The 25,208-nt window shown below is 40.7% G+C and overlaps 1 protein-coding gene across 16 annotated transcripts in view; it reads left to right on the top strand.

Moving 5' to 3' along the window:
• Window positions 1-25,208, top strand: part of SGIP1 (SH3GL interacting endocytic adaptor 1) — a 169,861-nt gene that overhangs the window by 73,629 nt on the left and 71,024 nt on the right. For 10 of the 16 annotated variants that reach the window (XM_075131765.1, XM_075131763.1, XM_075131764.1 and 7 more), the window contains 5 exons: window positions 532-609; window positions 2,681-2,737; window positions 4,356-4,410; window positions 7,079-7,254; window positions 24,049-24,060. In XM_075131765.1, the coding sequence (XP_074987866.1) occupies window positions 532-609; window positions 2,681-2,737; window positions 4,356-4,410; window positions 7,079-7,254; window positions 24,049-24,060 (378 nt within the window). The remainder of the gene's footprint in view (window positions 1-531; window positions 610-2,680; window positions 2,738-4,355; window positions 4,411-7,078; window positions 7,255-24,048; window positions 24,061-25,208) is intronic. The other 6 variants (XM_075131768.1, XM_075131778.1, XM_075131774.1 and 3 more) reach the window with 1 other exon arrangement.

Raw genomic sequence — 25,208 nt, 5'->3', positions numbered from 1 at the left:
GTGTAGTAAATCCCTTCCTAATATGACCTTTCCATGCAAGCAACTGCTGTAGTTGCCACAGGAGTGATATGGTTGTGAATGGGAAAGAAGGTAGTCTGTGGATCAAGTAGAGCAGAGGTGTCCATGAGACAGTCAAAAAGGGATGTTTATGAAGAAGGAGTACACATTATGAAAAGTGTGAGCGCTCCTGATACGCTACCTGGTTCTTCCTGCTCATTTTACAAATTCAGGGGCTAATCCTGTGGAATCAGGCCCTTTAAGTGCTTGCTGAACCAGGAATACGATCTGATGCGTCCTTGAGATACGAAATACCATGAAGCCTCTGTAGCCCAATATCCGCCAACCCTATTGTCTGGTGAATAGAGCCCTGGTATGAGTCCCAATGTTTCCTTTACATTTAAAGGAACCAAATTTGGCCAACCCTCTTTTTTACACTGTATAGTATGTTTACTAACGCCATGTCATTCTTTGTATGTTTAAAACCCTCCCAATACTTTAACACTTTTTCTACAAAACCAAAATCCATTCCAGCTTCCCAGTCCTCATCCTCATGAGCCACCCTTCAATAACAAACCAGAGTGTGCACGTGAAGGAGGAAAAAAAATTTCGGTAAGGAAACCGATTTCAGTTTAAAGCTTCCAAAGGGTTATAAAAACAGTGAGTAAAACATGTTTTAAAAATTGTTGAAGAAATTAGGAAAAATACCTTTCAGACTCCTATATAGTGAGAGAATTCTGATATGTTAGCTATAAAGACAAATTTACTACTAAAAATGTTAAGATTAACTATGCAGAGCACATTCAAAGCTCAGTTTGTATTTGGCCTCTAAAATAAGGTACTCAGTTCTGAATTTAGGTGCTTTGATACTATAGCGATGAGCATGGTATAAAAACAGAAGGACTTAGGGCTTGTCTACATGAGCAGTTTGCACCAAGTTGGGGTGTGACTCTACCCCCCCCCACCCCCGCCCTGCCGGCCTGCCATGGACTAACTATCTGCATTGACCCTCTGGACACATTAATAGTTTGTTGATGTGCTTTGATTAGTCCTGTTTCAAAGGGGGTTAGTGCAAAAGGCATTAGAGAACTGTTAATGTGCCTCAGCTGGTTTGCAGGAGGCTAGTGCAGGGGAGCGTCACACACAGCAGCTTGCTGTGAACTAAATGTTCATGTAGACAAGCCTCTAGGTGATTTGTGGCCTGATCCAGCTCCAACTAAAATCAATGGGAGTCTTTCCACTATTTGAGTGGAGGTTGGATTGGGCCCTTAAATTTGGGTATTTGAGTGCCCTGGTGCTACTGTTAACCCAGTTCCATTCTGGGTGCTGTCTAATTTAGTTGCCTGAGTTTGAAAACTGGGCCTATATTAAGTATATAAATTAGAGGATTGTTTAAACCTATTTAGTGCCTTAAGAGTAGCCTGACATGTTTAGCATGCATAAGTGTGGTTAGTTTGACGTCTCTCAGACTGGTAAACAGCTTGTTGATTTGAAAAGAGATTGCTGCACATATAGTACATTTTAATTGTAGAGACTTCATTGACACGTTTTATTGTGTGGTGAACAGACTTTGCTTTAAGATGAACCTAACCATAGTGACATCAGTAATGCAGTGCAATTCCTGTCTGAACATTATAGTGGTCTTCATCTGTGCCCCTCTGTGGAAAGGTGCATTAGTGTTTCTTTTATAAACTTCTTTGGGTAAACGTTTTATAACTTCGCAATTAAAATTTACATTGAGAGTACAAGTTCTCAAGCTAAGGACAGAACTCTGCCCAGCTATCGGTTTTTGCTTTTGCTAATTAACGGATATTGACAAGAGAGCCATTTTCACCCCGGGTGGGGTTTGTGGGGGTGTGTGTGGTAAATAATAGCAGAGTTTGACCCTAGATCAATCTGAGCCTCTTTAGACTTTCAGCACACACCTCAGGTGGACAATTAGTCACTTTTGCTGCACCATTTGGCACCATTTCTGCAATGAATACAGTTTACTGCCTATAAGAAAGCAACATTGCTTTCTGCAGAAACCGATAACACCTGTTAGCGTATCATGATTTCTTTTTCCAGAAAAGACTAAAGCAGTGGATGATGACTAAGCAAGGCGGCTCATTGTATAAAACACTACTTATGACCAGGCTTTCTACATGTACACATACATATATGTAACCCCACAGCTACCTCCATTACAACCTGAAGAAAGCTATGTGTACTCAATAAGTGAAGGTGTTGTGGAAATCTGTCCAATACTTGGTGGTGATGAACCTATAGCACTATAAATGTACTGAAGTGTCTCAGCACAGCACAATGAATTCATAATTTTGCTTCCCTTCCTCACAGGGTGGTGGGGATTTCAATGAATGGTTGTTTATAAAGTGCACTGAAATAGGGATGTGGAAGATTCTACAGAAATGCAAAGTATCATTTATTTGGTGGGCTATGGATTTTGAATTGCCCTATTTATAACCAAAAATCAGTCTCTTACATGATTTTAAAATTTGTATTGTTTGTATGAAATAGCTGCTTAGGGACATCACAATCATCTGACCGTACTGACCAGTTTCTTTAGAGGGTTTCTATTCTGGCCATTCTGTGACAGATTTCAGTAGTTTGCTCCAGATAGACATTGTGTGATTCTTAGCTCTTCAATTTAAAATTTGTAAATTTGTTCTCAAATGTATTACAGAAGAAAAGTAATGGAGCTCCAAATGGATTTTATGCAGAGATTGACTGGGAAAGATACGTAAGTATCTGGATGATCCCCTCCCTCCGTTTTTAATAGATGTCAGTGCTATGTGATGGGAAATTCCTAACCCTTCATATGCTGCAGGATTATGTCAGTCTGGTAGACTTGATTGTTTTCACTGATCCAAGTGTGTTTGCTTCATATACAGAATCCTCATCTTCATTTCACTCTCTCCACTTCAGAATGAAGATCACATCCTGGAGTATTCACAACTCCAGCCTGGTTCAAATGTTACCATGTATTTCAGGCAAAGACTCCGTTTTCCTTTCCACATACTTTGTTATGTGGAAACGACTGTTCCTAGAGCAAGCTGAGGGTGCGAGGGATGTCATGTTGCAAGGCACACTTCCCTCAGAAATTTTTTGCCTGTTGTTACGAGTTACACCTAAGATTACTGGAAACCGGCAGTGATTAATGAAAACAATATTATCTCCAGTTTTTTGTTTGTTGACGTGACTTTGACAGTGCTTCATGTGCAGTCAATTTAACTATAGGTCGTTTCCCTGTTTGTGTATCGTGCAGCAACAGGGGTGAGAGAAAAACCTGCAATAAAAATAGAAAAATGGAATTGTAAAACCACAAAAATTGATATGAGGGAACTAATCCATTTTTTCATGCTGTGTGCCTATTTAAGTGATGGAGTAAATCTTACTGTTGAATCAGAATTGGCAATTGTAAGAACGACATCACTGTGGAGAAAAAAAATGAATTCAGCTATTTTATCACCCTGCAAATGTGTAGTTGAAACCTAACCTTACTCTGAAATATATTTTATATCCGCATGTTAATTAGATTGTGTAAAATTATCTAGATACTGGGTAGCTCAAATTACCCATTAAGTACCAATTACCCTGAGTAATAAGGAAAGGTCTATTTGAGACTGATTATACCATCAATATGGAATATGTCAGAGTTAATTGGAAAAAAAAATTTCAGTTGAACATTGAGAGCATTTACCTGCCAAGAAGCTAATGGTTCAAAACTATGTTAAATGCAGCACTGATGACTTTTGCCTTAACTGCCTATGGATCTGATTCTATAGCCTGTTCCACAGGCTCAAAGGCCTGCAGGGTCGAATGCTCTTCTGGAGCGTATGGGCCCTAGAATGATTGTGTTTCTGTACTACATGGCTTCTTATTTTTGGTGCCTGCCTTCCATTGTTTCCATCCCTCTTCCCAGCACTTTTTACCTGCCTAATTCTGTGGACCATAGTTGCAGTGGTTTCTGCAGCAACCCAGCAGAGACTGTTAAAATCCTGTGCAATTCCTACAATCCTGCCTTTCTTTTTTCTCCAAACCCTTACACTTGCCAGGTCAGCTCTGTGCAGTGGACTTGATTGACACTGCCAGAGTTAACAACAATATCACTTACCTTGTCATGGTAGGGTAGTTTATAGATATTAACCAGTGCAGCTGCAGCCATGTTAAGCCTCCTATAAACAAAGGCTTCTCTTCAGCTTGCTCTACTTTTTTCTAATTTTGGGTAAAGCTCACTATTTAATCAGTCCAGCGTTTCCTTTGACATATCCTCCTGATAGAAGAAATAGCTTAAGTTGCTCTTCAGTGAAATGTTTAACAAGAACTTAATTACTTTGCTTTGTTTATGCCCCACCCAGAATTCACCTGAACTTGATGAAGAGGGATACAGCATCAGACCAGAAGAACCAGGCTATATCCTTTATTGTTAGCCTTACATCTCAGTTTGCAAACTGTAATATGATCATGGGTTCATGGAGTGGTCACTGAAATTTTTCCCTTATTTTTCTGTACACTATTATTCCTCAGCTAAAAGTGAAGCCCAGTGGAGATTCACCTGATACAGAACTGCCTTGTTTTATTCATAAGAAATTAACAGAAAGGAGTAAGTGGATAGGAAGCACACTGAGAAATAATTACGTTCAGTGCATGCCACTAAAACAGATGTGATTATAATGCTTACAGTGAATCAAAGCAGATTTCTAGCCCTTTTCTCTGGGTTGGCAGAAACTAGAAGGGTTGCAGAAGCAGTGTGTTCATTCACTGGAGGAAAGAAGCAGTTTCCATCTCTCTGCAGAACGCCTTTGGCCTTGTAAGAGAGAATTAAAACTAGAGGAGCTGAACAAATGTTACATTTATGAGTCTTGAAAAGTAGGAATCCTCATCTAATGGTCAGAACCCAGATCTCTAGATTCTCAATCCTGTTTTCAGCACTGCCATAGACTCACTTGGGCAAGTCACCTAACTGTTCTTTAGTTTCTCCATCTATAAAATGGGGGTGCTACTATTTTACTTCTCAACGAACTAGTGACACTGAGTGTTTATAATAGTTAATATAGAAGTTAATATAGAAATGTGCAAAGTATTGTATTTAATCTCAAGCTTGTTTATGCTGATCTAATCGCTGTGTAATTGTTGACACTGTTCCTTTCATCCATTTAAATGAATGTAAGCAGGAGCAAGAGGAGATATCTTGTTTTTGTAAAAGCAAATCTAAGCAGAAATGAATTTGCCTTTTGAAAATCACCATGCATATACAGTGATGTGTAAGAGGCTTTGAAAGTGTAGATATATATTTTATTTAAAATACATTTGTCTAGGGCAGGGGTGGGCAAACTTTTTGGCCTGAGGGCCACATCGAGGTTGCGAAATGGTATGGAGGACCGGGGAGGGAAGGCTGTGCCGTCACAAACAGCCTGGCCCCCGACCCCATCAGACCCCTCCCACTTCCCGCCCCCTGACTGCCCGCCTCAGAACCTCTGACCCATCCAATCCCCCTGCTCCTTGTCCCCTGACCGCCCCAACCCCTATCCACACCCCCACCCCCTGACAGCCCCCCCCCGGGACTCCTGACCCATCCAACCCGCCCCCCACTCTTTGTCCCCTGACCGCCCCCTCCTGGGACCCCCATCCCTAACTGCCCTCCCCCAGAACCCCACCCTCTGACCCCCCAGGACCTCACCCTCTATCCAATCCCCCCTGCTCCCTGTCTCCTGACTGCCCCACTCCAAACCTCCCCCCATCCAACCGCCCCCTGTCTCCTGACTGCCCCCTGGGTCCTCCTGCCCCTTATCCAACCTCCCTTCCCCCTGCCCCCTTACCATGCCAGCGGCAGGACAGGCTTATTAGAAAGCCTGGGAGGTGGGCGGGCACGTGCGGTGGTGTGCCTGCAGGGGAGGGGCTGGGAGCTAGCTTCCCTGGATGGGTGCTCAGGGGCTGGGCAGGGTGGTCCTGCGGGCTGTAGTTTGCCCACCTCTGGTCTAGGGTGTGATAGGCACCATGGAAAACCCTTAAGATAGCTATAAATTTTATTTACTTGGTACAGAGGAGCCATAACATTTTAGATATTCTCAAAATGTAGAACAATATATACATACTGGCCCATCTCCTCCACTGTGGCTCTCAGAGCACAAGTATGAGGTGTGCATATGAAGGAGGCTTAAAGCTCACAGGTGCTCTCCCTTTATCCTCCTCCTGCTGGTCAGGATCTCTGCATTTTGTTTGAACAGACTGAAGAACTCTCTCTTATCCCAGGATGTAACACACAGCTGAGGATTGGCACAATGAAGGGATATTGTGGGTATGTCCCCTTTCCTCCAACCACACCCTCTATCCCTGTTGCAGGGAAAGTTAGTGGAGTAAGATTTGGTGCTACTACACCCTTTGCATTGGGTTGATCTCCCTTACTGGCTTTGCTAACTTTATAGGTCGTCTGTGTCAATGGTGCGATACAAACCAGCCACGCTGCAGACAAGAATCTGGCCTGTGCAGTGAGCTGCCTTTAGTAAGTAGACCGTGGGAAAATAGGCTCATAACTTCCTCTTCTGCTGCCACTGAAACTTCCTGGTTATGTATTCGTGTATAGAGTGTAAACTGGTACAGTGCTGAGTGGTGGAAAAAGAGTACTCCTAAATTAATGCTATCCCACAGTGCAGTTTTACCTACTTTTATGAGCAGTCAGCAATTTACATCCATGCTATTGTGTGTGTGTGTGTGTGTGTGTATATATGTATATTATGTATCTGTTATATACAAATATGACAAAATGGAATAGTAGTGACAGGATTGGCAAAAATGTGTGACCTCTGTTACCCATTTTTGCAGATGTACAGTTGGGGTAAAATTTTCAAAAACACCTAAATCCCATTTTCCAAAGTGACTTAGGAACCTAAATCTTACTGGAAAATCAGAGGGATTTAGGCTTCTAAGCACCTATGTCACTTTAGAACATGGGCCTGAGGCACTTTTTGAAAACTTGACTTTAGGAGTTTGAAAGGATGGGGAGGGAGGTGGTATTTTGCCTCCACTATGTATAAAGAGCCTACCTCTTAGCAGAACAAAACATTCTTTAACTGTGATCTACCTACCAAAGGAAAGCACTTTTATTCCTCAAGCGAATCAGAAGAAGAAGAAGAGTCACACAAGAAATTTAACATTAAGATTAAGCCTTTGCAGGCTAAAGACATTCTTAAAAGTGCAGCAACTGTAGATGAATTGAAAGCATCAATAGGCAACATCGCACTTTCTCCATCTCCAGTGGTGAGTGCCCTGTGTTTTAATCTTTTACAAAGTTGGGAGAACAGTAACATCCTATCCTGATTAATTGTTAGTAGTCAGCAAGTCTGTTAATTGAGCGTCAAACTGATTCATAGTTAAATACAATTTTTTTGCACGTTGTCTAGTTTAGACACTATTTCTTAGTTTAGTCACCCAGTAGCCACGAATAGCTCTTGGAGATTCAGTGTCATGATTTTTAATAGATATTTTTAGTTCAGAATGTGCTAAAATATCATAAAGTTTCCTGAATGTGTTAAAATACTATGAAGAATCTTATAACTTCTTGATGTACACCTTTATTTCAGTGAGTTTCACACATCTCGAAATAATCAAAACCCAACATGTATACTTTTTTCTTATTTTCTTATTTAAAAAAATGAGTATTTGCTATTACAGTAGAATCTGCACAATCCAAACTCCAGTTATCTGAAACTGCCATTATCCGAAACAGGGTCATGTTCTCCTCATATCTGTTAATTGCGTGGAAATTTCCCTCCGATATCAAAACTTATTAGGGCCTGATACTGCCAATCTTACATTGGGCAGTACCGCACAGTGAGTCACCTTATTGAAATCAATGGGATGGATAATTCATGTAAAAAATTACTACTCAGCATGGGTAAGGGTGGGAGAATTGGGCCCTCAGTATCTCTCGTGACATTTGAGTAACTGAGATTGTCTCTCGTTGGAGTCTGTATGCATCCGATGAAGTGAGCTGTAGTTCACGAAAGCTTATGCTCTAATAAATTTGTTCGTCTCTAAGGTACCACAAGTACTCCTGTTCTTTTTACGGGTATAAACTAACATGACTGCTACTCTGAAACTTGAGATTGTACTGTAATAGCAGTAAGACAATAAGGCAAAACTCCACTGAAGTTGTTGATGCTACAAATGTAAAAATGGCAAAAGTAAGATCAGAATTAGGCCTCGTGTATTTCCCTGCTTTTACCTTCCTTCTTTCATCCTCACGTATTAATTTTAATTTGTTTCATTTTCTGCTGTACATAAAAATCCATCAGAACTACCTCTTGTTTTGATCTGTTATTTTCCAGATCACAATAACACCTACACATCTTTGTAATAACACTGATATACAATGTTACATGTGCATTCCTTAATGAAGAAATAAATCCAGATTTCTAAAAGGAAGGACCATATTTCATTAAACCCTTCCTCTTTTTTATTCCATTAGCATGTATCTTTTTCAAGGCTTACCAAGATCTCTGACTTGCTATCCCAATCTATTCAGCTGTGCAAAGCTCTGTGATTTCTCTCCATAGGTAAAGCTTTTTTTTTTTTGTTTTGTTTTTGAAGTTGCATGGATTTGCAAGTCTGGCATCTTGCTTTGAGTTTGGGCTGAGAATACACCCCAAAAACTCAAAGTGAAAATGAACTAAAACTGAAGTCTTCCCCACCCCCCTTATTTTAGGCCAGTGCAACATCACTAAGTTATGTGAGTGTCTAAGTAAAGCCACCCTGAAGTGGGGAGTTTTACATCTGGGTTGAAACCCAAACTCTGGTGATAACCTGCCTGTGTGGTGTCTCTATGGAAGTTTTACTTTGATAATTGGCCCATTTAGTGATTTTTAAATGCTTTCTCCTCATTGTGACCAAGTTGCTTCCTGGAGTTTCACATTCAAAGCCCAGAACCAGTATTAAAGTTCCTAGGATCATGCAACATCATCTAAACCAAATCTGTTCGTGATTCTCTTTACCACATCACAGCCACAGTAATCCAATGTGCATATATCTGTGTGTATCTATCTATAGACAAAGATATCATTTTGTGGGGAGAGGAGAAATACTGGAAAATTTAAAAAAATAGAGATAGCACTAAAAATATACCAAAGGGATCAATTGTGCACTGTCAGGTGCAGAGATAAGGGCGAAAAGATCTAATAGGCTTCTTCAATGTCTGATATCTGCTTCTGGGATTAAAATAGTTATCCTCATCTTAAGCAGCAGAAACTACTGCTATTCTTCACAAATAGCAGGTGCATTATGTAGAATTTGAAATCTGTAAATTGGAGCAGTTAGCCCACAATGCAGCCCCCATTCTGAGGTCCTTCACCCTCACTAATAACTCATATCTCCATAATTCATGACTGGCAGATGTGTGGTACTAACTCATCAAGTAATTCTGTACTTTGGTCATCTAATTGCCCTAAAGCTTATGAATTTTAGGTTGATCTCATGCTGAAGAATATTAATGACCATGAAATATGTTTGCAGGTAAATGAAGATACATTAAGGAGAGTATCAAAATTTGATCGGTTCTTGGCAATCACATTTTTCTTAGCTGTTACCCTGTTTTAATAATTTTGAAAGAAAACTTCCATGAAGTAACATAAAAGGAATTTGGCCCATGTGGCCACTTGCTGTCTTGTGCCTTGTGTTCCTGAAATTGAAATAAGAAAAAAAAACAACTAAATCCCACAGACCTGCACACTCTACTAAATACACTGCAAGGTCAAAGCCTATTTTCACTTACAAATTAAATGAGAATATCTGTTTCCTAGTTTCTGTGATTCTTTCGCCACCCAATGGAGTTTTGCCTTTGACTGATATGGAGCTGGATTTAGTCCCTTTGCAAACACATTCATGTTTGTTAATTTGCTGCTGCATGAAGCTCTTCCCTTTTGCATGCAAACGTGTCAGAGTTTGGTTTGTGGCTAGTCTTTGTTCTAGTGAGCTGACTTGTACAGTTATGAAGTCGTAAAGATGCTGCAGCTGGCCTGGAGGCAGGACAGCAGCGTATTCTGTTGCTGTTTGCGGAAGCTAGGCTCGAGTCAATTTGGGACTCTCATTTCCTGGGCTGTGGGAGCTGTGGGGACTGTAAATCATGCAGAATGATGGCTTTATTGTTCTGTGGAGCATGTGGCTTCCTGATCCACTGACACTGCCTGGAGAAAGTTAGACTTGAGGCTAGTTGCTGCAATGCTGATCACAGAAGGGAAATATGCGAATTAGAAAGAAACATTAGGCAGAGATGAAATGGGAGAGAGAAAGATACTAAGAGCCTGATCCTCAGCTACTGTAAATCAGCATAGCTCTATTCAGTTCAATGGAGTTACACTAGTTCACATCAGCTGGAGGATCTGACCCTAAATATTAACATTAAATTAACTGGATTATATGTGGTCTGTCTGAAATGAAGAATCACTCATGGAGTTATCTAAGATAAAGGCATAGGTCCAGATTTGTGGACACTCCCAAAATACATGCAGCAGAAGTCAAGGGGCAGTGTGCACAGCTGGCATAAAGCACTCCTTTCAGCTGCTCTGATTCTTGTGCTATTTTTAGCAGCTACCACCATATGTTGTGTTAAACTAGCCTGAGGGCTGGTCTTACGTACATTGGCCTATAAGAACCATGAAGGGGTGAATACTTGGGCCAGGACTGGATAGCAGATATGTGTTCTAACTATGTCCCTTTCCTGACACACTGAAAAAGGAAGGTATGTGTCATGTTAACCCTGCGTTGGATGTACCCCACTGCAGGATCAACCCTGCACACTGGTGATCTTCCCTGGCTCACTTACTCAGTTTCTGCAATTTTAGTACAGTGACAACTTGGCACAAAGCAGACGTAGTGCACCTGGGCATCTGGCCCATATAACTGAAGCCAATGTCACCAGCATTGAAGCAATGATCCTCACACACCAAATTTGCTGGGGTGGACATTGTGTGCGGATGCCAGACTCTCGCCTTCCAAAACAAGCCCTCTATTCTCAGCTCACCCTGGTCAGAGATCCTGTGGTGATCAGAGGACATGCTACAAAGACACGCTGAAAGTGTATCTCAAGAAAACTGATGCGAATATCACAAGATGGGAGGAGCAAGCCACCAACTGACCTCAATAGCGCCACATCCTTCATCAGGCACTTCAAGGAGAAGTGCCTTGCCCTCCAAGCTGAAAAAAGAGAGCGAGAGAGAGGAGGAAGGAAAAAAGAAAGAACTTTCTCCCAGCAGGCAGCTGACCCACCAGGAAATGCCTGTACCTACTGCAGGTGGATCTGTGGTTCCAGGATCAGACTCCTGAGTCTTCTCAGTACCCATCTGTAAATCTCGAATTGAGAGATCGCTGATGATGATGACCTGGGGATCTGGTCCATATACTAGAGCCCCTTCTGGTTCAATAGCTAGGTACACTTCCTTGAGAATGTAGCTTTATTTACGAGATCATATTGACACAAGCACAGGAGCTGATGCACCCCCTAGCATGAAGTGGTTTCTATCATATACAGGATTTACAGTTTGGTTCAATGGCTCTCAGCACCCCCACTATAAAAATTTGTTTCAGCCCCCCTGAACACAAGTGCATTTCCACAATACAAAAGCACAAAGTGAAAGGATTTTAGCCTGCAGTCAACCAAACTATCTTCCTTTTAATCTCCCGCTACAACTTGTCTGCTTCACTCCCATGGGAAAACACTATATCGAATTCTGTCAGTGCAATTCAGGGAAAAGAACACTGTCAAGTTAAAAATGCATGTATTTTAAAAGTTTCCTTAACAAGGTTTGTTTGTTTTTTAATAGTTAACTTAGAGCAGTGTGACCTAGTGGATTGAGTTCTGGAGTGAGACTTATGAGACCTGGGTTCTATTCTGCTACTGGCCTGTTGGGTGACCTTGTGCCTCAGTTTCCCCATCTGTAAAATGAGAATAATGATACTGCTCTCCTTTGTAAAGTGCTTTAAGATCCATGGATGAAAAGCCTTCCATAAGAGCTGAACCTGTAGCAGTGCATCCTTGTACAAACGGATAAAACCCGTATAGTGACTAAACAAAAGTCAACAAACTAGTCTATTTTCCTTGTCATAGAACCATAGGGTTAGAAGGGACTGCAAGGGTCATCTAGCCTAACCCCCCGACAAGACGCAAGATGTGTTGTGTCTAAACCATCCAAGACAGATGGCTACCCAACCTCCTCCTTTTGAAAACCTCCAGTGAAGGAGCTTCTACAATCTCCCTTGCTCCAAACTCTTAAAGGGACAGGATGCAGGTTGATATCCTCCTGACAGGATGTCAGGGTGGTATTTACTATCAGGACAGTATTTACCTGCATCCTGTCCCTTTTAGTATTTGGAGCTCTGCTGAAATGGTCTAAGGGGGTACAGTGGGAAAGCAGGAAGTGGGCCCAGGAGGGTGACTCCCCCTGAATTGGGAGGGTAACAAATGCACTTTTCCCTGTTTGTGCAGCTTGTTTAATTTTTGCATTTCCCTCAGTTTGGACAATGAAAATAGACTGGTTAATTTACTTTTGTTTAGTCACTGTTAAGGATTTCATCCATTTTTACACCCCCGTTTCCATTGGAATTTAAAAACCAAAGTAATGGAAGGCTCTGGGCTTAAGTTTTGTGAAAGCTGTTGTTCATCTCCTCTCTTCCCAAAAATTGGTTTTTCAACCAAATTTGGCCTGACAGTGTCTCTTCTGTTTGTGAAAGCAGTGTTATAACTGATCATGCAATATTTCTGTATCTTGTACCCCTTGTCCAGCTTACATGCAGAAATGAAGCAGACTGCAGTAAAAAGAAGGAGCCATATCTTTCCCCCTGTATGTTAATCCTTTGTCTGCATGTAGGGCAAGGTTGTGAGCAACAATCTGAAACAAGCCTAAAAATGAAATGGCACACATGGTTCTTGTTAGTACAATTCTAATCGTTCCATTCTCTCATAGAAACAAATAAACTTATGTACTTTGGTCACATTAGGTGTAGAGATGGAAATAACCTTGAGAAATTTCTTATGGAAGGGATAGTGAAAGGTTGTCATGGCAGGGGACAACCAGCGAATGGTGTGTGGCAGATGACTGGAAGGTGAGCTGCTGAGTACTCAAAGTTAGCAATGGATGTTGAAGGCTTCCTACAATTCTGCTACGGTGTCACCGATATTCAGATATGAATAAACGGATTTACTTTACTAATTCTTAGCAACATTACATTTGTTTCTCATATAGCTATCCTTTGCCCTACCATAGGTGTGTGCCCTATCTCACTCAAAACCCATTAAGTTAATTACCTCAACCATGGTTCTAATATTTTCTTTTCAAAAAGATGGATAGTGTCTAGAAGGATGATGGGAGATGTCCGTGTTTACGTGCTTCCTACTCTTGCCTCCCTTGATCCTTTGGGGCAAAAGTTATGACACTTCAATTTAAAGATGTCTGAAAGAATAATTAGACTTGTCTAGAAACATAAATATAATCTATAGAAATAAAAAGAACTGTGCAGTTACTAGGGAAGGAAGATGGAAAGTGACTTGCCACGTTTTTCATAATAAAAAATAAAACTGCAGCTACTCAAGTAGTTCTAAGACCATTAAATATGCTGCTTTGTGGTGAGAATCACAGATTTTAACAATGGGATGGTGTCCTGTCAAAGTCAACTGTATCCTTACAGAGAGGCCAAACAAAGCCTTCCTTGGCTGAACGTAGCAGAGATTAAACCTGCAGTTATTTGGTGAGAGAACAGCTGAGAGCCTCCTGCTAAATTTTAATCACTCTGTTTTGTCAGATTACCAGAGGAACTGTTCTATTTGAATGTATGATCGCTCAATTCTGTTTTGTTAGAATCTCTCAGTACATAAATAAGGTCAGATAGATGCTTCTTTCTAGCTTGCTTGAATACACCTATTCTTTCCTGTTTAGAAGTAGTTTAATTTGTTTCTTTACTTGTTGGGGTAGTTCATGATGATGATGCAACCTGACGACATCAGATGCACCAGAGTTTTACATCCCTAGCCTCCTTCCATTTTTTTTTTTTTTTTTTTTACTGGCAATCCCAGTTTTGTGCTATTTGTACAATGGAAAGTCCAGCTCCAAGTAGGAAGGGTTTTTTAGTGATCTTAAGCAATGTTTGTTTATGCTAAAATGAGTATATTTTATAGTACAAGTTAGGGTCCTGACTTAAGTATATGCATGCATGCTTGAAAATGATAGAATTCTGATTCCATACTTCAACAACTAAATAAAAGTTCAGAAGTGTTGAGCTCTCACAGATTTTATAAAAAGAAAAGGAGTTTTTGTGGCACCTTAGAGACTAACCAATTTATTTGAGCATGAGCTTTCGTGAGCTACAGCTCACTTCATCGGATGCATACCGTGGAAACTGCAGCAGACTTTATATACACACAGAGACCATGAAACAATACCTCCTCCCACCCCACTATCCTGCTGGTAATAGCTTATCTAAAGTGATCATCAAGTTGGGCCATTTCCAGCACAAATCGAGGTTTTCTCACCCTCTGCTCCCCCCCCCACACACACACAAACTCACTCTCCTGCTGGTAATAGCCCATCCAAAGTGACCACTCTCTTCACAATGTGTATGATAATCAAGGTGGGCCATTTCCTGCACAAATCCAGGTTCTCTCACTCCCTCACCCCCCTCCAAAAACCACACACACAAACTCACTCTCCTGCTGGTAATAGCTGGGAATATTGGGGGGGAGGGGCGGAGGGTGAGAAAACCTGGATTTGTGCTGGAAATGGCCCAACTTGATGATCACTTTAGATAAGCTATTACCAGCAGGACAGTGGGGTGGAAGGAGGTATTGTTTCATGGTCTCTGTGTGTATATAATGTCTTCTGCAGTTTCCACGGTATGCATCCGATGAAGTGAGCTGTAGCTCACGAAAGCTCATGCTCAAATAAATTGGTTAGTCTCTAAGGTGCCACAAGTACTCCTTTTCTTTTTGCGAAGACAGACTAACACGGCTGTTACTCTGAAACAGATTTTATAGACAACCATGGGATGTGCCGGCTTTCCCCACCCCTGAAAATCATGTCACTTTTATTTATGTTCCATGGCCCTTTGTCCAAATGTAGAGGAAAAACGACCTGAATAAATCACTTTTCTCTGAACCTAACATCCTGGTAATATTTAGGAAAACCGGGACTAGTCAGGGGTAACCCAATAAAGGTATAATACATTTTTACAGAAATTGTATTAACTTTTTGAAACTGTCAAAATCATTAGAAAACTTTTGAAATCATTATTTTCAATTGCATTGGAATCTTCAGATCTTTGTAAATGAACAGTCTTTGCTAGAGAGAACTTGTTAATAAGCCTAATGTGCTCATATGTTCTTAATGAAAGAAAAATTCACCATTCACTGTAAAAGTTAGCTTCTTGATTTATAAATTAAAACTCAACCATAGGCAGTATTTCTTCTATTCCTTGCACAACTGACCTCTGAACATCAAGGTGATAGATCACCCTTCTTGGTGCAGTAATATAACCACTCATTAAAACCTAACAGCTCTGATTGCCTTTGCCAGAGTGGCCACCAATCAGATACACCCAGGCTGGAAGACAATACCTCATTTAGAGAGATGAGGGTTTTTTCAAAGTGTAATTATGTTTCATAGCTGCTGCAGTGGCCATAGTCATGGCAGCACATACAGCAGGTTCAGTTGTTTCCAGTAAAGATTTATTTATGACAAATAAATAAATGTGTATTTTATGAAAGGTTGGGGGAACTTATAGTGCATTCTCTGATTTCCTCCATGGAGTGGCCATACAGATAAGTTCCTCATGGGTCAATAACTGACTGACAGACAAGAAATAAAGGGTAGGAATAAATGGTCATTTTTCAGAATGGAGAGAGAGAAATAGTGGTGTTCCCCCAGGAATCTGACTGGGACCAGTGCTGTTCAACATATTAATAAATGATCTGGAAAAAGGGGTATGCAGTGAGGTGGCAAAATTTGCAGATGATACAAATTACTCAGAATAGTTTAAGTCCAAAGCAGACCACAAGCAGGGCCGCCCAGAGGATTCAGGGGGCCTGGGGTCTTCGGCGGCGGGGGTCCTTCCACTCCGGGTCTTCAGGGCACTTCGCCGAAGACATGGAGCGGAAGGACCCCTCGCCGCCGAATTGCCGCTGAAGACCCAGAGCGGAAGAAGCAGCGGCAGGTCCTTCACTCCAGGTGTGTTCGGCAGCACTGAAGGACCCACCACCAAAAACTCTCGTGGGGGCCCCTGAAAACTCTCGTGGGGGCTCGTGTGGGGCCCGGGGCCTGGGGCAAATTGTCCCCCTTCCTCCCCCCCCCCCCGGGCAGCCCTGACCGCAAGGAATTACAATGGGATCTCTCAAAACTGGGTGACTGGGCAACAAAATGGCAAATAAAATTCAGTGTTGATAAGTGCAAAGTAATGCACATTGGAAAACAATACATACAAAATGAGGGGATCTAAATTAGTTGTACCATTCAAGAAAGAGATCTTGGAAGAATAAGTTCATGGAGGATAGCTCCATCAATTGCTATAGTCAAGATGGTCAGGGATGCAATCGCATGCTCTGTGTGTCCCTAGCCTCTGACTGCCAGAATCTGAGAGTGGACAACTGGAGATGGCACTAATTGCCATGTACTGTTTGTTGCCTCTGAAGCACCTGGCACTGGCAATTGTTGGAAGACAGGAGACTGAGCTAGATGGACCATTGTTCTAAAGTTTGTGAGCAGCACCATTTAAATCTCTTTCTAACTAGCATAGTAGCTGAAGCTCACTATGGGATAGGATTCGGAAGACTGCTGAAAAAATGGGAAGTTTTTTTAAAAATGGAAGAGCTTCCGATAAAACAGAGGCAATTGTGGTCACCTCCCTTGAGTCACGTGGGGCTCTATTTCTCCATCCCCTGCCTAAAATGCTAGAGTACTGAGCTTAGGTGCAATATTTTTTAGAAGCCTGCTTTTTGAGATTGGATCCTTTCATTATTCTTGCATTTGTCAAAGCTTGTAGAGTATGGCACTTTATTTTCCTGTCATATAAAGCCTTTTAAGAATTTAAACTTTTAATTGAAAATTAGCTTTGAGTATAGTTAGAAATAGCCAGCTATGCCAATATCCTGTAATCATTTCTGTAAATGGCTTAAATAAAAGTGCTGTGTTGTTCTATGCTATTTTTCACTGTAATCTTATGTCTACCTGAATAATATTCAGACTGTATAAAATATTACCACTTTGCTGTTCGTTTAACAGGTAGGCTTTTAATGCTGCTTTTCATAGATGTAGATCTTCTGTTTCTCCATGTGGTAATTATTTTTAGAAAATATCTTATTTTCTCATTTTCTTTTTTTATTTTGGCTGCATTCTTTTAGAGGAAAAGTCAGGTAAGAAATCATTTGCTCTTTTTCTACATTTTCATAACTTTTTTTTTAACAGAATACTTTGGTGTTTTTCTGTTTCCTCTATCCATTTTTCACTTGTCTGTAGAACTGAAATGTAAAATGAAAATACTGTATATCATTGTTTACTAATGATGGCATCTATTCTTTCTCCTGTGGATTTAATTCAAAGGTATTTTTTAAATGAGCTAGGTTTCGCTTCCATTACATTTAATTATTTTCCCCTTTGGCTTGCATGAGAAGAGGAAACTTTGAGGGTGTTTTTTGCCCAAAGATTTATGGGATGAAATCCTGTTCCCAGTGTAGCCAATGAAAGTTTTCCCATCAACTTGGGTGGACCAGGATTTCACCCATGGTATGTTTAATGCACATTACATTGCATGTCCAGTTATCAGATGATGCGGAAACCAATAGTTCTATAGCATAACCTTTGCTGCTATAGTAACATTAACAATATGAATGTATTCTTGCCAAAGACTTGGTTATAAACGTTCATGCCATAACATTGTGCAGGCCTACACAGAGTTTTGAACACTAAATGAGTTTTGTGGTCTGAGCACCAGATCTCAAGAGAGGAACTTCTAAATTCTAGTCTCATCTCTTATAATTACTCCTCCTATTGCCTTGGCCAAGTCCCTTGAACTTTCTGCCTCAATTGCCATCTGTAAAACAATGGTTTTCCTGACAGTCGGGAGTCTTGTGAGGTTTTGTTGGCTAATGTTTGGACTGAGAAGGGGGTTGTAAAATAAGCTGAGTGATAAGTTGTAGTTATTTAGGCATATTAGCTACATGTTCTGAAGCTGAACTCCCCTTTCTTCACTCTGCTACCTTACAGTAGCTCTTATTAAAGTTTTCTTGTGGTATATGGTAAATATTTTTTTCTTCCAAAATAGTTTTGAATAGATTTGAAGTGAAACAAGTGGACTTTTACTTTATCATTTAAAGAAACCAAATGTTGAAGAAATTTTACAAAGTATCTTGATTTTTAATATGGAAGAAAATACTACCTTGATCAAATAAATAAATTATAAGAGGACTTGCTAACTAAGAAGAACAATATGTAAACTGACCTTGTAATTGTAGAAAAAAAAATGTAAGGCCAGGTCCTTAACTCACCTAACTCAGTAGCGCTCAACTGAAGTTGGTGGAGCTATTGCATCTTACACTGGCTTTGGTTCTGGTCTATAAACTTCCCACTATAACAAAAATACCTTTTTAATTCATTTTCTCTATACCACTGCAACTTCAATTTGAAGTTAATTAGTAAATTTTATGAGGCGCTTTTCTGCAGTGCATCTGTATTGCAGGTGGTATTGGATTTCGATGTGGCTTTTGTTTCCTCTTCCAGAAATATGGAACTTCTTGATCGTAGCTGTCTGCATAACAGTTCACAAATAACAGTCAAGTTTTATTAGAAAATCTAAATCAGAATTTGAATGCTCTCCTGGCTTTTACAAAAACACTCATGCCTTTAATTAACTAAGGTACTTTTGTTTACCCAGTGGCCAATGGACTTTGTCACTGGTCTGTTGAATTTCACATCGTTTTTTTCCTGCTTTACTTATTTCCTTTGCTGGGCAGTATAGACAGCTGCATTCATAGACATAAAATGGCCTACCTGCTGCAAAATGAGAGATGACTTGTCCCGTGGTAGGATAGATGAGCTAACCAAAGATACAGAGGTCTGGTCTAGTCTTCATTGTGGACATAACTCCCATAAACCTTAATGGAAGTAATACATGCAGAACAAGGGGAGAATACGGATCAGGGCAAAGACCAAAATATGAGATGGCACTGGGATAATGGGGAGTGGAGGGCTAGGGGGCTGGAGAATATGAGAGAGATGCAATTAAGGTTTCAGTTGAATCTGACTATTTGTTATGTAAAACTACTGAAGTGCTCTGTTTTTTAAACAATTAAAATTCTTCTCAAACTTACACAAATACATACAATTAAAAGCCTCATTGGACTAATAAATTTATCACATCTACTCCATTAATGAAACATTCTTAATCTGATCAGATTCCTGAATTCAATAGAAAAAGGACTAACCTAGCAAAGACTATCTTGAGTGGAACTGTCAACTATTCATTAACAAATATCACAGAGCTGTGGGAAAAGTCCGGAAAACATCAGCTGAACAGTCCTGTATTTATTGTACATCGAACTGACAGCGGAGCTTTGAGAAACAACAGGAGTATGCCCCTGGCACTCGTGATTTTGACATGTCTGACTGACAGCATGTAAAGTTCCAAAACCCGACACCATCTGTCTGCAGAACACCTAGATAACTGAAACACAACTCTGAGATATGCTATGAGTAACTTCAATTTTGATTGACACATACATGGTGATAGTAAGTTGCAGTTGTTTATTACAGGAAAAAGATTACCAGTTGGCTACACCAAAGGAAAAAACAAAAAAACCCTCAAAGGCAGATTAGGAGGTTCCTTGGAAAACTGTGGAAAAACAACATGCATCCCTTTATTTACTTTCTTTGTGACTTTGACATAACTGGCCATGATGGCACATGTATCATGGCTTTTCCAGTTTCTTTTTTTCACAAGAATCTAACATTGAGAAATGTGAACATCTCAAATCCCTGACCTTATCTGGCAGAGAGGTCGTAAGAACTTGTATGGTTCTTGATTTGGAACATCACCAGTTGCTTCTAAAACCTTATATGAATGTAATTGTTCTTGATTACAGATTATATGTCCCTGAAAAATTCCCTCTCCATTTCCGATGTGACATTTGACATTAAGAATGTGTGTGTGTATTGGCAGGGAAAAGGGAGATGTCCTTGCCCCAGTTCAGTAACTGTCAATTACTGTTTGCAGTAAATACACCACAATTCAGCTTAGTATTGTCTTCAAAAATGGTTAGTACTTTTGTATCAAATTCGTTAACCCAAAGACACCGTCTCTTTCAGGTATTTGTGCAGGTGTGAGAAGAATATTAATGGTTTTGAAGAATATGTAGTACCTTACTCTCAACTTCGTCACTGATTTCATGAAACTTAGTTTTATCCATAATTTTTAACTTATCTCTGCTGTAACACGCACATGCTGTATATGTATATACATTCAGTTATATACAAGCGCACACAATGGGCCACATGTTCAGCCTTTCTCTGGTTGCTTTGCTTTGCTTTGCTCTGACAGCACAGAGCAGCCCCAAACCCTGCCAATCCAGCCCTCTGTGGGTTCCTCCTATGCTTATGTAGTAGCTCTAGGAGATGTGAACAGGAACACCAGTGTGTCTCATGGTTCCCAGCTACTGGTACAGCACTTAGGAGTCATAGGCAGCTAGAAGCAATTTAAAGGATATCTGAGGTTGCTGGAGTTTCTAACCCCAGGATCAGGGAGCTGCAGAGTACCTTAAAGCAGACCCCACTTCCCACCCACTGCACCAAGCTTGTCAGCTGCAGCTGAAGATCTATGCCAGCATCTTCTCTATTGCTTGTATCAGTGTGTAAAGTTATAGCGATACCAAAGCGAATCCAAGCCAAAGAAATAACATCCTGTGTTGTCCAAACATGGTCCGTGAAGCTAGTAACATAGCTGATGGGAGCACACATAGAAGGTTCTCATTGGGGCTTAGTGTCCTTTTAAATAAGGAAGGGATTTTCATAGAAACATAGAAGTTAATCATAAAAAAGTAGGACTCAAAGGGACCTCAGTAGGTCATCTAGTCCAGTCTCTGCACTTAAGGCAGAACTACGTAATAACTAGACCATTCCTGACAGGTTTGTCTAACTTGTTCTTAAAAATATCCAGTGATGGAGATTCTACAACCTCTCTAGGGCTTTCATATTCATTGGAAGACACTTAGGAGAGAATACTGATAAACTCCATGAATATGCACAGCTTTCTACCCCATTATACCTCTGAAGCATACGCCAAAGTGTTGGCTTATTATATTCTTTTCTTGTTCTGCTACTGAGTTACCTTTGTCTGTACAGTAGTAAGGACACAGGAGTACCCAGAACCACAAGTTCAGACTTTTTTTGGCTGGGGATGGGGGGTGGGGTTAATTGCTACCTCATAATCCTTTCTTCTTGTGCTCCACCTCTGGCTGAGTATTCTTACTCACTCTTTTTACATTGGCTCACATTAACAAGTATTTTTCCTTATCGATAATACAGTCATCATTTTGCTGGTACAGCATGTTCTCAAACCCTGTGGTTTTCATTTCAATCAACTGAAAATTTCCAAGGAAATATTTTCTCTTTCTGTTAATGGCAATTATTCCTCTCCTGAAAATAACCTTTTGTAGAGCTTTTTTTTTTTTAACCTCATTGTTACCCTGGCATTCAGAACCAACTGCCTCTCAGTCCAGTTCTGTTTCTCAAATATATATATAATGTACTCATCACCATGGTATTTAGGTGCCGTCTATTTGAAATAGTTGCTGGTCTGTTGCAGTTTCTTTATCCTCACAAGATTTGGGTTTGAAGAATGTCTTCCCAGGGGAGGTCTGTGGCTGGTTTTCGGCAGTGTTCTCAAAGTTTAAAGACGCCTCCGGGTGAGATTACACCCTGCATAGATTGCATAACCCATTAAACTGCATTGTAGAGGTGGGTGAGAATTGAGGTGTCTTTAAAACATGTGGGCTCCATTTGACACCTGACTTAGCACCCAAAAATACTTAATTTCTTTTAACAAAAGGCTTCCTGTAGCCTGGTAAATTAAATATATATTTTAAATGGCGCTTCAAATATTTTGGGTTTATTCTTATATTAATATACCTTTTTTTAAATTCTGGGTTTTTCCCCTCCTCATGGAAGGGTCCTGTGAGCTCCAATGATGCCTCCTCCCTGACTTTTCCTCTTGAGAAGAAACTGTCATCTTTCAATTATCTATCAAATTGCTTTGTAGCATTTTGTGATTTACAAATGTGGATTAAAATTAAACCAGCCAACTGCTGTTCGCTTTGAATCTGACCTGGGCCTTGACTCCAGGTGTCTTGAGGTGAAAGGCTAGTGCCCCAAGCTAGATAATTTTTATAACGTATTTTAAGCTTAGTCCTTCAGTGGATTGTTAGTCAGAGATTTGAACTGTGACATACAAGTCCCTCTAACTCTATCTTATTAGTCTCATGGTGTAAGAGAAGCTAAAGTGGCTGAAAATTGTGCAGAGACAATTCCAGGTGCTACAGGAACAAGGAACAAAATGAGCTTATTCCTATAGAGATCACTAGGACACCCTTCGTTGTTTATGGTAGATATTTTTACTGTAAAAAAGCAACATGACCTGGTGCTTAGTTCCTGGGACTTTGAGCTCGGAACTACTGAATTCTAATAGCAGCTCCTCGTGACTCTGGGCTAATCACGTGCCCCCCGTCCTGCAGTGAGCTCCAGTGGCTCTAATATTGGTAATACCCAGCATTCTTACATCTCCGCTCAGGGGGAATTGAGGTTGCTCAGCACCTAAGAGTCATGTCCTTAGTCCTCTATCTCTGTTTATTTTCTTCCTCTGTAAAACTTGGATAAGAATATGGTACCTCCTTCCCAGGTGCACTGAGCATTGATTGTGAAGTGTTTTGAAAAATGTAATATTTAAAACACTCTTGAGGCTTAATATATAAAACATGTTGAGTATTTGCTATCCCCTGCAGCCCTAATATTACTATCTCAGAGAGGGAAAGAGATCTATATGTCTGGACTGTGCCTGTCCTAGAGCATTGGCTTCTTGGGACAAGGACAATCTGGAATGCGTTGTACACACCAGTGTTCAGTTCTCACTCTCCCTCTCTCTCTGTAGTTGTGATGACCCCCAACAATAATTAAAATACTGCATTTGATTGTTTTAATTTGCCTCTTCCTGAAAAATTATCCATTGACTCAGCTTTATTTTATGGCATGATCCTAAAGAACTGAGGAATTATTGCAAAGACAGAACAAGAGGAAGGGAACTTGATCTTGAGATCAGATGCATACATGTTAAGTCTCCACAGGTTGGATACCATCTCTCAGGCTTCCTCAAGAAATCTCCTGTGTTTTCTCCCATGGTTTTTTTCTTGAAACTGTTTATGTGGGTGGGTTCAGACAACTCTTCTCCATTGTGCAATCTCCCAGCACTCTCCCTCTGCTCTCCACGAGCTGGTCATATTGTGAGGAGTATGGTAGCTGAGAACAGAGGAGCCTGAAAGACAACATGAGCCATGCAAACCAGCCCATCTGCTTGCCCAGTACTCCTGAGAGAGGAAAAGTGCTTGTAAGGGGGTTTCTAACTTCAGAACTGAGTTGTGAGGAGGGGAGAGCTCCAGTCCCACAGGAATGAGGGGAGGGAGAAGATGCTTGTAGAGATGCCTGAGGGGTGTACTTATTACATCTAAAGTTGGGTACTTCAGGCACCCTAACAGACATCTTCCATCCCACTGTGATTCTGGAGCCTAATGTTTATGTAGTTTACCCCCAAAATTCCTGACAGCCTTGTAACTCTCTAAAAAGGATATATAAAGCAGGTTCAATGTCATCACCATTAATGAGCAAAACCCAAATTTGGGTGGGAGTGGGGGTGTGGGAGTTCACTTTTCAAAACACTGTATCTATTTAATTAGAAAGATCTCATATTACCCAAGTCTGTTTACTGATCTGTCATTCTCTGACTAGGTGTCTGTTCTCTCTTCCTTCTTGCTGATCACAGAGGCGCAGCCCGGTAAGAACTCTTACAATTTTGTAGTCCTTACATTTGTTGTGAAAATGGCTGACTGGTTGTTGGGGTCTGGTTTATTTAGCCTTAAATCATTTTTTCCCTAGGTATCTGTAGTGAAGTAAATGAATGTAAACTTTATTTGGTGTAAGGTTTTTTGTTTTTTTGTTTGTTTGTTTTTAAACCTTCTGAATGATGTATCAGAGAGAAGTCAATATACATGTTTCTTTGTTCAAATACATATGTATTTGTATTAGTCGCTCAGGGTTCAGTCCAGCAGCAGTATGAATGAGTTATAGTTATGAGAGCAGGCCTGAGCCATCAGTGCTTTGTTACTGGGCCGCTGAGCATGGTGTAGTGTTGTTCTTGCAGTCCAAAAGGGTGAAGAAAACCGAAGGGAGAAGGTGCTTCAGGCTAATGGCAAGAACACTGTGCCTAGCACACACGCTAAAGCATTGAGCATCTTGTTGTGGGAGATGTTCCATGAGACCCTTCTGAGGTGTTCTCCCGTGGCTGCCCCTGCCCTGTTGCTTAAGAGCTGGCCTTAAAAGAACACAGGAATAGGTGCTACTCCGATAGGTGCTTGGAATAAATTAAAATCCTGGAAATGGCTGCCATTCATATCAATTGCATTTCAGTACCTATTCCTCAACCATGCCCTATCCTTGTCTCCCCTGCCATTCTGTCCACATCCCCCACAACTCCATTGCTCACTTCAGTGGAATTAGAGTTTTGCTGACCTTGCTGAACACTGTCCAGGGAAACTAGACCACTGCTCTCCTCACTTTTCTCAGTAGTGCTCTGTAGACTTCTGGATAAACCTCTGCTCTGTGCAATTCCACTGCTCTGCCTGATGGCTGAATGGGACCAGCAGCCCTCAAGGCAAATGTGAATGAACTTGTAGAAAACATGATGTTGGAGGGAGAAAATATGCCCTTCCCTCAAAATCAGAAACTTTCCTAGAGCAGCTATTCCCCCATCATGCATGGGGAAAAAAGGCTTCTCCTTTGTGTCATGAAGGTAAGGGAAACCCTTGCATTAAGAAATGTCACATAGAGCTGTGGCATAGGTAATTTACTAGGTTATTACCACATAACATTGCACCATGGTAACTGCATTAGGAACAACCATAAGCATGTTAACATTGCTGTATT

The sequence above is a fragment of the Caretta caretta genome, chromosome 8, assembly GCF_965140235.1.
Source record: "Caretta caretta isolate rCarCar2 chromosome 8, rCarCar1.hap1, whole genome shotgun sequence".
Taxonomy (NCBI): domain Eukaryota; kingdom Metazoa; phylum Chordata; order Testudines; family Cheloniidae; genus Caretta; species Caretta caretta.
Note: the sequence above shows the minus strand (reverse complement) of the source record. Positions and strands in the feature narration are given on the sequence as shown.